At 42.8% G+C, this 14,306-nt stretch overlaps 1 protein-coding gene and 1 non-coding gene across 5 annotated transcripts in view; both read right to left on the bottom strand.

Moving 5' to 3' along the window:
* hmgxb4a (HMG box domain containing 4a) overlaps positions 1-13,108 on the bottom strand; it is a 29,862-nt gene extending 16,754 nt beyond the window's left edge. Inside the window, exons 1-4 of one of the 4 annotated variants that reach the window (XM_069907970.1) lie at positions 12,950-13,108; positions 10,599-10,723; positions 5,769-5,917; positions 1,375-1,462 (exon numbers count right to left, since the gene is read on the bottom strand). In XM_069907970.1, the coding sequence (XP_069764071.1) occupies positions 1,375-1,462; positions 5,769-5,917; positions 10,599-10,632 (271 nt within the window). In that variant the 5' untranslated portion in view covers positions 10,633-10,723; positions 12,950-13,108. Of the gene's footprint in view, positions 1-1,109; positions 1,187-1,374; positions 1,463-5,768; positions 5,918-10,598; positions 10,724-12,949 lie in introns of those variants that run through there. The other 3 variants (XM_069907966.1, XM_069907967.1, XM_069907969.1) reach the window with 3 other exon arrangements.
* Positions 13,109-14,151: 1,043 nt separating this feature from the next.
* Positions 14,152-14,224, bottom strand: trnar-ccu (transfer RNA arginine (anticodon CCU)). The gene has a single exon. It is a non-coding gene; the product is annotated as a tRNA-Arg (tRNA).
* Between the last annotated feature and the right edge of the window lie 82 nt (positions 14,225-14,306).

Genomic DNA, 14,306 nt, shown 5'->3' with positions numbered 1-14,306 from the left:
AAGAGATTTCGGAGTAAAACGTTCTGAAAATAACTGCAGAATATCTATAATTAGTAGATCAAAGAAAACTACTACAGATGCTGGAAATCTAAAATACTATTTTGTCAGGTGGGCGAAGCAGCATTTGTGGAGAAGGGTGGTAGTTAATGTTTCATGTCATTAAGTTTACCACAGAACTGGGAAAAGGCGGTGATAAAAATGCTCAATTATCGAGGAATGGACGAGCACAGAAGCAAAAGCCCACGATAGAATAGAGACCAAGTGAGATTTAATGATGGAGGTGTTGATGGAGGAGCTGAAAGAGAATGAGAAAACTGAAAATTTTCAAAAAGAAAATGTTCAGGACCAGTGTAATAGGAAAAGACAAATAAATGAAAGAGAAGAAATCTGGGAAAACAAGGCTGAAACTGTTAATTAACTGAAATAACTTAACTTAAACAGAGTGGAGAGAGTGCAGAGAAGGTTTACCAGAATGTTGCCTGGGTTTAAGCATCTGGAGTATGGGGAGAGATTGGACAGATTGGGTCTTTATTCTTTGGAGCGTAGAAGGTTGAGAGGGGATTTGATAGAAGTATTTAAGATTATGAAAGGGATAGACAGAGTGGATGTGGATAGACTATTTCCGTTAAGAGGAGGAAAGTTTAAAACAAGAGGACATGAGTTAAGAATTAAGGGGCAGAGGTTTAGAGGTAACATGAGGGGGAACTTCTTTACTCAGAGAGTGGTAGCTGTGTGGAATGATCTTCCGGGAGAAATAGTGGCGGCGGAGTCAATTGTATTATTTAAGAAAAGGTTGGACAGGTATATGGATGAGAAGAAGATGGAGGGTTATGGGCATTGTGCAGGGAGGTGGGATTAGAAAGGGGTGTTTGGTTCGGTGCGGACTAGAAGGGCCTAATGGCCTGTTTCCGTGCTGTAATTGTTATGTTATGGTTGAATTCACAGTTGAGTCTGTCACACACACACACACACACACACACACACACACACACACACACACACACACACACACACACACTATATACACATTACCGAAACACATACATACATTTAAAAATCTTAACACGCATCCATCTATTTATTTTTATATACATCTATGTACTGCATACATATCGTTTGTATGTGTTATGTGTCTGAGTGTTTTGCACCAAGGACCAGACAACGCCATTTCGTCTGGTGGTACTTGTACAATCGGATGAAAATAAACTTGAACTTGAGTTTGGAAGCTGCTGTGCGCCTTTTCAGAAAATTGGGATGTTGTTGATTTTTACTGTAATTGCCTAAAAGGGCAGAGACAGATAGATAATTCCTGAACTCTCCTCTGAGATGGAAACAATTGTTTAGAAAGGGAAAGTGTTGGAAATATTTTTTTACCTCCATAGTAGATCTCTTCTCCTGTTAAATGATGTATTTTCTTCTTTTTCTTATGAAAGTCCACACCCAAAAGGAATCCTTCAATCTCCTTAAAATAGAACAAAAAAGATCAACTCAATTAACACATTGTGAAAATGCATTACACTTAACATTTATATTAATCAATACAAGCCAAGACTAAATGGATATTTAAGAGATGAACAGAAGGTTTATGGAAAAGAAGAATGGATTGCCATTTGAATTGCAACACTACATTTTTCATTCTTGTCAGTGATATACCGACGTGCGTCAAATTACCACCAACTCTCTCAAGGACCCAGTCCACCACCTCTATCCCATGATGCCGACATCATTTTCTCTTTCAAGTCATTATCCAACATCCTTCCGAAAGCTGCAATGGAGTCTGTATCCAATGCGCATTCATTTGTCACAGCAGTGCACTCCAAATCCTAACCTCACTCTGCGCAGAAGAGCTTCTCTTCATATCACCTCTGGGTTTTTGTCAGTCACTCTAAGCTTGTGCCCTGAAACTGGAAGCAGTTTGTTTAGATATTATGAAAACTTCATGATTTTAAAAACTTAACACGGTGCCATGTCTGCAAAAAGGTAGACAGGTTTTCCAGCCTCTCCATGACACTGTATTCCTCATTCTCCCAATCATTTTAGTACCACTCTTCCATCCAATGTCCAAAGCTTTCACTTCCTTCCTGAAGTGAATCGAATTTGGCATGATATTCCATCCGGCAGGGTACCAGTACTGTTTTTCATCATGTATTCTATGCCTCTATGACCAAAGGTCACACCTGCTTTATTGTCCTGTTCCGGCACATCAAAGATTTGATCCATCCATTCTGCCTGGGTCATCGCTGTTGAGAAGATCTTCACAGAGTGCTTGTTAAAATTTTCTGAAGGAAAGCAGATCAACTCCAAAATCCCCATTAAGCTTTAATCCAAGCCCAAATTTTCCTTCAAAATTCCACGTCGTGTGGCTCTGGCAATGAAGACAGATCACTTTTTGGACTTGCCAGTTCTGAAGACGTGCCTGTTCAGATTAAGCCTGAAATATCAGTTCTGTATTTTTACCGTTGCTATATAAAGGACACTGTTTGACCTGCTGAGTTTCTCCAGCGTTGTGTTTTTACTTCAACCACATTGTCTGCAAATTTTTGTGTTTTACTTCTCATAAATATTGCTTAAAAGTGTTATTTGTTAATCAACACAGAGTACATCAAGATGTGGTTTCTAGATGATTGCCAATCAAGAGATTTCCTGATAGATAAATTCATGGACATAGTGTGTTGTCCAGATGCAATGATCTATGGTCCCCAATACCATTTTTACCCTTCCACTCAAATTCTGCAATGGTGTTTCTTCCTCTTCCCTTGTGCTTGTCGACACCTTTCTCTATCTTATCTACATCTTACTCTGATGCCTGATGAAAGCTGATGCCGTCCACTTCTACTTCACTCACAGTTCTGATTGCTTAGCCAGCATTCACTGACTCTTAAGAGTCTGTGCCAAAGATGGTGGCACCCATGAGTTGCAGATTCTAGGGAAGCAGAGGACCAGAAAACATGAGAACACCCCCACCCCCAATTTGAGAAGGAGGAGCAGAGGAGATGATCCACAGGACGGTGACCACAACGGCAGACTATTGAGGGGTTCTGCAATTGAAGATTACACAGGCAGCAGGCTGTTGGCGACTGGAGGTGAGGAACCCCACACCGGCAGTGGGCTGCTGTCAAGGGATTCATGCCAAGCTGCGGACTGCAAGAGTCTGGATCAAGACTGGCTGAAGGGGTACCAGGTATCAGAACTGGGATGCAAGAGGGCGTTGAAGGGTTCCTGATCATGTTGGAGGTTCGGATCTGAAACTTGGGCTGCCAATGGTTTGGAATGGACTGCGTAGCTGTGGGAGCACTGGAGGTGAATCTACAGACACACGATGTCTCGGGAGGGGGGGGGTGGGGGGGGGATGCTTTTTTGCTTCACTTTCTCTGATGGAGAATCTGTCTGCCTTATGCAGACAAAAACAAATTCCTTGTAATTGCACATAGCAATAAATTGAAGGTCCACCAACTAAATGTTGAAAGATCAGACATTACCTTGGTGAGATACTAAACTCTCCCTGCACCACCCTCAAACCAATGCCTCCATTTCAAGATTCTCATCTTCACATCTCTCCACACACTTGCTCTTCTCTAGCTAAATAACCCCAGGAGATTAATGTATTCCTGCAACACTACCCTCTTGAACTTAATCTCTCCACCATAGATGACCATGCTTCTTACTGCCCAAGGTGGAAAGATCTGGGAGAGCTCCAATTTTTAAAATGCTACTCAAAACCTGCCTCCTAGACTGAGCTATTGGTCTTCTCATGTGCCTTGGGATGTTTTGACACAGCATAGAACTATAGAGACACAAGCTGGTTCCGTTCTTAGTTGTGCCACGTTGGGAAAACATTGCACCTTGACCAGGCACAGACTCATTAAGAGATGGCCGGAGGTACAACACAAAAGGCTGGAGATGCTGTGATTGAGGTAAAAACACAATGATGGAGAAACTCAGCAGTGGACTTTATGGAGCAAAGATAAAGATGCATGACCAACATTTCAGACCTGAGCCCCTTCATCAAAGCAGGAGCAAAATGTGAGCAGGCTCCTAAATAAAATGGTGGGAGGATGGTTGAGGAAGCAGGTCCCACAGGCAGGAGGTAATAGGTGGGGGAGGGAGGGAGGGCACACCAGCAAGCAGAGGGAGGGGGGGAATGGCTCTGTGAATGGAGAGGGAAGAGGATGGAGAGCTGGAGGAGAGAAGATTAGAATGGGGAGTGGCCTAGCAGAAACCACAGAAGTCAATGCCTTGGTTTAATGTTTACCCACTTAATGCCATACTAAATAGTATTAGCATCAACTTCTCTGTTTTCTGCTAGCCTACTCTCCATTCTCCTCCCCCTTCCGTTCCTTCTTCTAGCTCTCCACCCCATTCCCTCCCCATTCAGAGCCACCCCTCCTTCCCTCCCCATTCAGAGCCCCCCCCCACACCATTTCCCATTTGCTGGAGTGCCCACCCTCTCTTACCTCCTGCCTGTGGGACTGTGCTCCACCCCATGCCCCTCCTCCCAATGATTTTGTTCGGGCGCCTGCCTACATTTTTCTCATAACTTGATGAAGGGCTCAAACCTGAAATGCTGGGTTATGTAGATTCATCTTTGCGACACAAATTACACTGCCTGACTGACAGAATTTCTTCAGCATTGTATTTTGACGAGAGATGGCCACAGTTTAATGTTGAGAATCTTAAACGTGCTATAAAAGACAAGTGAAGCTAAGGAAAAGAATATAATATTATTGCTCGGAGCAGCAGTATGCCAGCAGTAAGTCATCATGGGAATGCACAAGTAGCTAATACCCCATGCCTCAATATCCTTCAATAGCCCCTTTTCAATAAATGCCGCGACAAGGATTCAGGAGAGAAAGTGCATGGAAAAAAATCAGCCCTGTGCAGATTATATTCATGACTGGTTTTATCAAGGATAAATATCTCCTCTGCCACTTCATCCTTTCTGAGATACAGTCGTGCATCCTCCTATGCTTCTTCAATTGATCTGCTCACAACCGCGCAGTTGCAGGCATGGACTGTTGCATACTGATCAAGTACTAAAACCCTGAATGATATGCCCCCTTGCATTTCACTGTCACTGAACAGAACAGAAACATACGGCAGGCATTAGCCAGCCAGATGAGGCTGCTAAGCACAGATTTAAGGTTTCTTGGCTCTTTACACAAACCCAGTGAGGAGTTTCTGGATCAGAACTCTTTGCAGTGGAGTACAAAGTTAGATTCTATAATGACGCACACATAGGAATGAGAGAGAAGAGTACCAAAGCTAACTGTGTGTGTCTGCAGTGCAGACAGGTTTTAATTTCCTTCCTGCCACGCCACCACTTACACTTTTCTGGCATCGTGGGTTGTCATGTCAAAGTCACAGCACACAGAAAGGAGAGGGCATGAAGCAAAGAGATCAGACTAAAGCTGCAAATTCACTTGGAAAAAGACCAAGGTTTCCAATATTTAATTGCACACCAATTTTTTTTTAATATAAAAAGATTCAGCACATTAATGATTCCGTGAAGCATCAAAAACAACAGGTTTGATTAATGCTCCTTATGCCAAACAGAAACTCTCTGTTGCAGTCAACCCTAGCCACTATTTTTAATCTCTCTTTTGAAATGGAGCACAGAGAAATACAACTAGCTATTGATCAGCTTTGATTGCCTGGATCCTGAATCCTGAGGTCTTGTGGATTCTCCTCCAACAGAGGATGGGGCGTCTGTGTCCAAGGTGAGCAAAAACATCAAGGATTAAAACAAAAGCACAAATAGTTGCCCTCACCTTCACTTTCTTTTTGGCTGACTTTCGGACTTCTGCATCTATTTCCTCCTCTTCTTTCAGCAAATCTTTATACGAGCGCTTCTTCTCTCGATGGCTTCTGCCTGCTGCCAGACCCACCTCTTCAATTCCGCTTTCACCCACTACACAATCTGCAACAGCAGTAAAGGGCTTACAAATCATCTATTTATATTTTTTAAAATATTTTGTTGGGGAGGGGAGGAATGGAGGGTGCTTCCTTGCACCGACAACTTTTCCCCTTTAGTTCAGGGATGAAATGGCTGCTCCCCAGCCACCATCTTTGCAGCTGTAATGACCTGCAGGGGCTGTGTTTCGGCTAGGGTGGTCTATTTGTATCGTGTGCACCCAACTACAGTAAGGGAAGCCACACAGGGAAGGAAAGCCTGGAACTAGGGAATACACCGTCCAGAGAGCAGGTGAGCTAGATCATTTACTGTCTCCTCTTCCATACTGTCCAACGCTCTTGCCCTTGATGGTCTACAGCCAGCTGCTACAATGTACTAGAGCACCCCAGGACCTCGTGCTCCAGAGAGGTTTGTCTCGGCTCGTTGCATTCTCCTGGTAGCTCAGCTGAAATTACTGCAGGTTCAAATTGACTTCTCTCCACGACACAATGCGTTCCAATGTGCTATGCAATCATACTGTCTGTGTAAGAGAATCTGGGTGTCAAGCAAAGCCTGGAATTCAAACTCGTAATCCAATGTCCACTGTGATATAGGACTTCAGTGTAAAGCAACCATCTTTTTTGTACATATCTGACGTTGCTCCTTAAGAGATGACAGAGATCATTCTTCCAGCAGTAAAACACGGAAGTGTAAAGATGCCGTGGTTGAAGCAAAAACACGATCCTGGAGAAACTCCGCAGGCCAAACAGTTACTTTACGAAGCAAAGATAAAGATTTCAGGTTTGAGCCCTTCATCAAGGTATGAGCAAAATGTAGGCAGGCACTGGAATCGGAGGGCTCCAGCCTGAAATACAAGTTATGTACCTTTATCTTTGCTGTATAACATACGCGGCGCCTGCCTACACTTTGTTCATATCTTGATGAAGGAATCAAGACCAAAATATTGGTGATGTATCTTTATCTTTGCTACATAAAGTTCACTGTTTGATCTGCTGAATTTCTCCAGCATTGTGTTTTGACATTTTTTTCCATTCTTCCAGCGACAGGATAATTCTTATATCAATCGGAACACAAATAGCCGTCTTAGAAAGCAGTCAAAACACCAATCTCAGCAACGTGCCAGAGTTCAATGATCAGAAATGTACAGGATCATACATGAACTCAAGCAGACTCTAAATGGCGAGCAGGCAATAATGCTGTAAAGAAATCCGGATTAAGACTCTCAAAAAGACGCTTAACGATGAGAAAAAGCTTTTTTCCATATCAGTCTGGGTTGAATCGGAACACAGATATGTACAGGGCTCACAACAATCCCCTCATAACATGCAAATACAAGCCAAACACAATGGTTAAGTTAATTTCTCTGCTGCTTATTTGCTTTAGTTCTCCAAAGATATTAATCAGAAAGCTTTTGGTAGGAGAGTAAATACAAGAGATTCCGCAGATTAGACACATTGCAACTGAATGGCAGAATGGACAATTATTGCTCTCAATGGCCCCAAGGCCAGAATGCACAACTCTGACCTGAAGAGCCATGTTAGAATCCCAACGTTGGCTAACATTCATATTTAGCCCTTCTCAAGTTCCAGTTTCACAATCTGGTCTTGATTCCAATGCAAAAAATGGAGGATCAGTCAACTGAGCTGCAGAAAGGAGGCGCACAAGCTCCTCTGGAACTTTATTATCCTGGCGACTAACTCAGGACTTCTATTTTGCAGTGAATTCGAGGAAAGGTGCACACGAAACATGTTAAACTAGTCGTTGTACGGAAAGTGGAAGAAGGTGCACATTCTGCTTTCTTACAGCATATACAAATCAAACAGGGAAATTGGTCCACCTGTACTTTTTTTTTGCTGCATACTACAGCAGAAGTCCGAAAATCCAGACTGCTCAGGGATTGGATCGGTGCAGATTTTCAGGCAGTACTTTTAAAATTCAAATTCAGGGGGAATAAAAATCCAGGACCAGAGGGCACAACTTCAGGATTAAAGTCATTCATTTAAAACAGAATGTGGAGGAATTTATTCAGCCAGAGAGATGGGGAACTTCTGGAATTTGCTGCCACGGGCAAGATGTGGAGGACAGGTTATTGGGTGTATTTAAGGCAGAGATTGATAGGTATCTGGATAGTCAGGGTATCAAAGGTTTCGGGGAGAAGGCAGGGGAGTGGATCAGCTCATAATTGATTGGCAGGGCAGACGATGGGCCGGATGGCCTTCTTCTGCTCCTAGATCTTATGATCTAAAGCCGCCCTGCTTGTGGATGGAACATATCTGCTGCACTGCACGACGCTTCTTCTGATTTCTTGAAACACTTTTGTCCATTAACTTGTTTAGGTCTTTGATAAGATTATTCTGCACCATGTATGCATGCATGATGTCTTGAAGACTGAAGTTATGGTTGTGTCCACAAATTTAACAACCACTTCCATGGACTTTTCTGTAGTAGTTTTCTAATGTTGTATGTTTCCATTAGAACAGTATTGCTCACGCTACATTCTAATTTCTTAATTAGCTCAAGTGTGTCACCCAATTTCTTCTTTCTCTTCACACCGTGAAGTTTATCTACTTTAGGGTTCATTATTATGAGTTTGTAAATACGTACCTTATACGTGGTCGCCTCAGTGCATCTGTGGGGCTTGCGCGCACACACCAAGGCCCGCTAAATTTTAAAAGTTTGAGTTCTTGAAAAATACCGATTCTCGAGTGGTCCGGATTTCTGGCATCTGGATATTTGGACTTCTACTGACACTCGTCCAACACCACCACCATCCCCTTACCACTTTTTGATTCTGGTATCAGCATTAATCATTCTCAAGTACTGAATATGTCAGATGTAAAAGTAAGGACCCACCACAATCGTCCAGCCTTGCATTGACAACAGTAAAGTACAATTCTGCAAGGTATTGCAGTATACCTAAAGTCTGATATTCAGTGGGAATGTAAATAAAACAATGCTTGACAAGCACCTAGCATGGTTTCACTCTCAGAAAATCAGAAAAGCAAGTTCAGAGCATCAAGATTATTTGTATGGTAAGTTGTGTACCAAGCTGGACCAAATGAAGGAAAGTCTCGTTTCTCATTTGGGTACCTCCCAAGAAAAACAGACTTAATTTTGGATCATTGCAGTGGCCAGAAAAGTAGACTTAATTCCTACAGTTTGTCTGATCCAGAGACACAAGAGTACTGGAGAAACTCAGCAGGTCGCGCAGCATCCATAGACAGTAAAAGACAATCAACTTCTCTTTGTCAGGAATCTAATGGACGCCGCGTGACCTGCCATGTTTCTTCAGGACTTTTGTGAATTGCGCTGGACCCCAGCATCTGCAGATTTTCTTGTTTAACACCAGCGGCACAAGATTGTTGTTTGGATCTCATATGCCCCCAATCCTTAAAATCTATCTCTTACATCCATAAACATCCATATTAGTCTTGCACTTGGCTTACAAAATGATTAGTGATCAAAATAAATAGTTCAAGCACACACTACACAAAGCAAAAAAATCAAATAATCTTATAATTTAATCGTAAATACATTCCATTCAGTTATAGGCATGAACCAAGGTAAACTACTGGAAGAGTAGATATAAATATTATATACAATTTATTCAACATCTATAGGTAGATATAAAGGGTCTTTAATACCGCAGAATTTCCCATGCCACTTCAGAGCAAAAATTGCAAAACCCCACCCACCCATATTAGATCAGGTAGCCAAAAGCTTGATTGAAGAGATAGATTTTAAAAATGCCTCAAGAGAGAAGGGAAAAAGGAGAGAGGCAAAGATGTTTAGTGAGGGAAACATCAAGGGGCATGGGACCAATCATGGAAAATGGGAAGCATGTTAAATACTCCCCTCAATGATTTGCTGCCACATTGTTTGCACTGCAGAAAAACATAATCACCCCTTTGCCTTTACAGCTTTGTACAATGCCACCTTACAATTTAATTACCTGGCTGATGTAAGAGTGAACTTGCAAGGAGAAGAGAAGCACTAGAATAAGTCACATAAACACAAAAGACCCTGCGGAACTGGACAAGAGAGACAGATGGTGGGTAGAGCGAATCTACATCAGAATAAAAGTTCCAGCCCCTGATCACAAAATAGCATGCACAAAATTTAAACAGCGTTGTGCAGGGCGACAAAACTCTCTCCTTAACCCAGAACCCCAGCTTGTATCCTCCTTTCTGGTCTCTCTCCCTCCCTCTCGGATTCCAACCAACATTAACATCTCCCACTCAAGTGTTGATCAACTCACAGAGCCCAAAGTGGGCTAATTAGTCAAATAAACTAATTGCTGAAAACATCTCAACAGGAAAATTGCATAGCACAAGGAGCACAAAATCTCACACACACACTTTGAATATTCAAAATCCCCCTAACAAATCTGTAAAAAAAAAAATATAGATTGCCACTCGAAACAAAACATGACGATTCCCAAAAAAAACATATCTGGGTTATAAAGCAGAAAGTTGAATGCAATCATGGCAAATGATATTTATTGCCAATAAACAATATTATTGAAGAGTCTTTAAAACTTGCAAACATGGCAGCTTAAAAGTTGTGAAATTCAGAAAATGAATTATGCATAAAGTTTGATTGAATGAGCAACTTGGATTTTTATAAGATTTGTACTTTTAGGTCCGTTACAATTTGCATCATTGCGATATCGACCAAAATAAATTACCTTCTTTTTTCTTGAGTGCTTCATCATAAGCCATGACTAGAGTTTAAATTTAAAATACTGTTTAACAATGTAAACATTTGAAAGATGAAGGTTCTTCAGCCAGAAGGTTTCATCTGTATACAATCCTGCATGATAAGAAATAGGAAAAGTCTCAAATATTTTAACACCTCAAAACTATCAGTCATGAATGGGAAAAAACTGACCTTAACCACCTGTGATTGTCAGCTTTATTGTCAGAGTACCTACATGACATCACATACAACCGTGATACCTTTTCCTGCAGATGAGGCGGAACGACCACTTATTGGTAGTGCATTAAAAAACCGTACACAACCTACACATATAAAGAAATGAGCCCCTCATCAAGGTATGAGCCAAATGTAGGCAAGTGCCGTGTACTTTATATAACAAAGAAGGGCTCAAGCCCGAAACTTTGGTATGTATCTTTGCGATATAAAGTGCGCTGCTTGACCTGCTGAGTTTCTCCAGCATTGTGCTTTTATTTCAACGGCTGCATTTGCAGTCTTCAGTGTTTTACTCTGAACTTTAGAATGTGTCATCAAGCATTGCTGATTCTTTAACTATTTCGTTTAAACAAAAATGCCCCAACTACCCGCAGATTAACTTAGAAATTGGACACTTTTTTTTAAGTCCACGGCTAACAGAACAGATAAAAATTTGGGAAGTTTGTGTGGGTCTTTTTAAGATTGCAACTCTCTGAATTATGGAATGACTAACAAGTGTGATGCAAGGAATTGGATGTTTGTTCGAAACAGACTGAGACTCTTTGGATTTGAAGAGTTTTTAAGGATTTTGAAAAGATTCAGCAATCCAGACACAGAAAATGTAACTCCATAACTTTTCCCCTCAGAACAATGAGAAAATGGAAAGTAATTGTGTGGAGTTACTCAGTTAAAAGCCATAAGAAATAAACAGAAATCAAACAAGTACACAAAAAAAAGTGGCCCACGATGTGATGAGCCAAAGAACATGTTTCTATATTGTTTATTTTAACCACAAGCTTAAGAAATTTAGAAATAACCAAATAGTGGTAATTCTACCTGGCCCGTAGGAAAAAGAATCTCATGGTTGTGTGTCTTGTCAAGTACGTACTCTGACAATAAATCAGAAATCTAACCTCCAATCCGTCATCTTATCTTATGTGTACATTGAGTAGTTTTTTTTTTGCACTGCCAATAAGTGGTAATTCTGCCTGGCCCGCAGGAAAAGCAATCTCAGGCTTGTATGTGAAGTCATGAATGTTCTCTGGCAATAAATAAATCTGACATTTAATGGTGCATTGAGAGAACAAATGCAATAATGTACATTGATTGGAATGTATAGATATGACTGGCATAATGAGTGTAAAGGTCTTACTTGTTTGTAAATAATCTTTTTCTAAACAAGGTAGACAGTGAGTAGACACAAGGGGCCACAGTGCATTGAGAGAACAATGTACATTGATGAGAATATAACAATCACAGCACGGAAACAGGCCACATCGGCCTTCCTAGTCCGCACCGATTTAAGCGAACTCCACGAGTCCCTGCCCATAACCCTCCAACCCCCCTCACACCCATACAACCTCATCTTTGACAACAAAACTGACTCTGCTGCAACCACCTCTTCCGGAAGGTCATTCCACTCCTCTGAGTGAGGAAGCTTCCTCTCATGTTCCTTCTAAAGTTTTTCCCCTTAACTTATGGCCCCTCGTTCCAATCTCCCCCACCCTCAAGGGAAAGAGCCTATTGGCATCTACTCTATCCCCCTCATAATTTTAAACACCTCTCAACCTTCTACTGATATGACTGATAAAGAGTCTTCTTGTTTGTAAAGAATTTATTTTGAATTAAATATAGTTTTGGGGTGGGGTGGAATCTGAGCACTAATCTCCAATGCCCCTCTGCCATGGACACCTCCACTCTCATCAGTGCATGGATGTACTGACAGTTCAGCCAAACCAAACCCCACTTTAGACCAATCGCTGATGTTTCTTTTTATATTTTAAGAGTAACTAATGAAGGAAACCGCGGTAAATTTGACGAGGACCTGTACTTGGCCCTGCGGTAACCGCCGGGATGAGGGGAGCACCTCTAGCCCGACCGGCCTCAATTCCCCCGCCCCCGCCGCCAACCGCCCACCCCATCATCTCCCACGGTCACGCCATTCAGGAAAGGCCCATCCCTCCCAGCGGTGGGGGGGGAAGAGTAGGCCTTCGCCGCCGTCTGCCGCGAGAGGGTGGCGGCCGACCCGCCCCTGCCTGCCGCCCGGCAGGGCGGTGGTCGCTACCATCCACCCCGGCTCGGGGAGGGGCATTCCCGGGGGTGGGGGGAAGGGGGAGGGGTTCGTACCGTGAAACCGCCGCTGCGAAGCGCCGCTCCTCGCCGGCCGCCGCCATGTTGAGGGGAGCCGCGGGTAGGCCTAAACGATCGAGCGCAGAGCCCATCGATCCGCATCGGGGCAGGACCTGGCTTGCGCTCTGCGCTTGACACACTGGTGCAGTCCTGTCGATTGGCTGAGCCAGGGGTGGACAGACTACGATGGTTGTGGGTCACAGACAGAAAAAAATACAAGGAGTCACAGGCCAAGCAATATGATTTCTATACCTTAATGAAGGCTTCCAGCCCTTCATTATGTATCTTTATCTTTGCTGTATCATGTTTGACCTGCAGAGTTTCTCCAAAATTGTGTTTTCACCTCACTCACAGTGTCTGCAGAAGTCATGTTTTACCACTACTCTTCTCCAAATGCTTTGATTTTTATGTCTGGGTACACTCCAACTTCCCCAGCTTCTGCTATCCCTTCCCATTCCCTTCCACCAGCTCTCCAGCCCTTCCCATTCCCTTCCACCAGCTCTCCAGCCCTTCCCATTCCCTTCCACCAGCTCTCCAGCCCTTCCCATTCCCTTCCACCAGCTCTCCAGCCCTTCCCTCTCCGTTCACAGAGCCACCCACCCTCCCCCTGCTTGCTGCTGTCCCCTTCCTTACTTACCTCGTGTCTCCTCGCCTGTGCTCCTCCCCCTCTACGATTTTGTTCGGGCACCTGCCTGCAGTTTGGTCATACCTTGTAGGAAGGGCTCAAACCCGAAATGTTGGATATGCACCTTTAATCTTTTGCTACATAAAGTCCAGGGCATCCGCCCTATATTTTGCTCACACCTTGATGAAGGGCTCAAGTCCAAAACATCGGTTCTGTATCTTTGCTACATAAAAGACACGGTTCGACCTGTTTTTGCTTCAACCACAGTGTCTGCAACTTTTTGTGTTTTACCAAAGAAATCTTGAGTCTTGTTTTTGTTGAAATCGAAAATCCCAAGGATGGAACAATTACACTGTGATTACTGCAGGAGGCAGAGGAACTCCAAAATATTGCACTGGCCTCAGGGAATAAATTGGTAAATGTCTTAAAATACTGTAAAACAAAACACGAATTGAGATATTTTACCCCAATTCAGTCTCAAAGCCACGTTTGATCGATTATTTAATTTCAACGCCAATAAATTACAATTAAAAAAAAATAACCTATTAAGAAAATTAAAATATTAGATTGGTGCCACCCCAGATGGGACTCGAACCCACAATCCCTGGCTTAGGAGGCCAGTGCCTTATCCATTAGGCCACTGGGGCTTCACTCACGAATTGCCAAAGTAACCTACTAATCATGTAGTTCCTGTTTATTCACTCCTGTCAATCCAATTGGTACCATTTC

This window comes from Narcine bancroftii, chromosome 13, assembly GCF_036971445.1.
Source record: "Narcine bancroftii isolate sNarBan1 chromosome 13, sNarBan1.hap1, whole genome shotgun sequence".
NCBI lineage: Eukaryota > Metazoa > Chordata > Chondrichthyes > Torpediniformes > Narcinidae > Narcine > Narcine bancroftii.
Note: the sequence above shows the minus strand (reverse complement) of the source record. Positions and strands in the feature narration are given on the sequence as shown.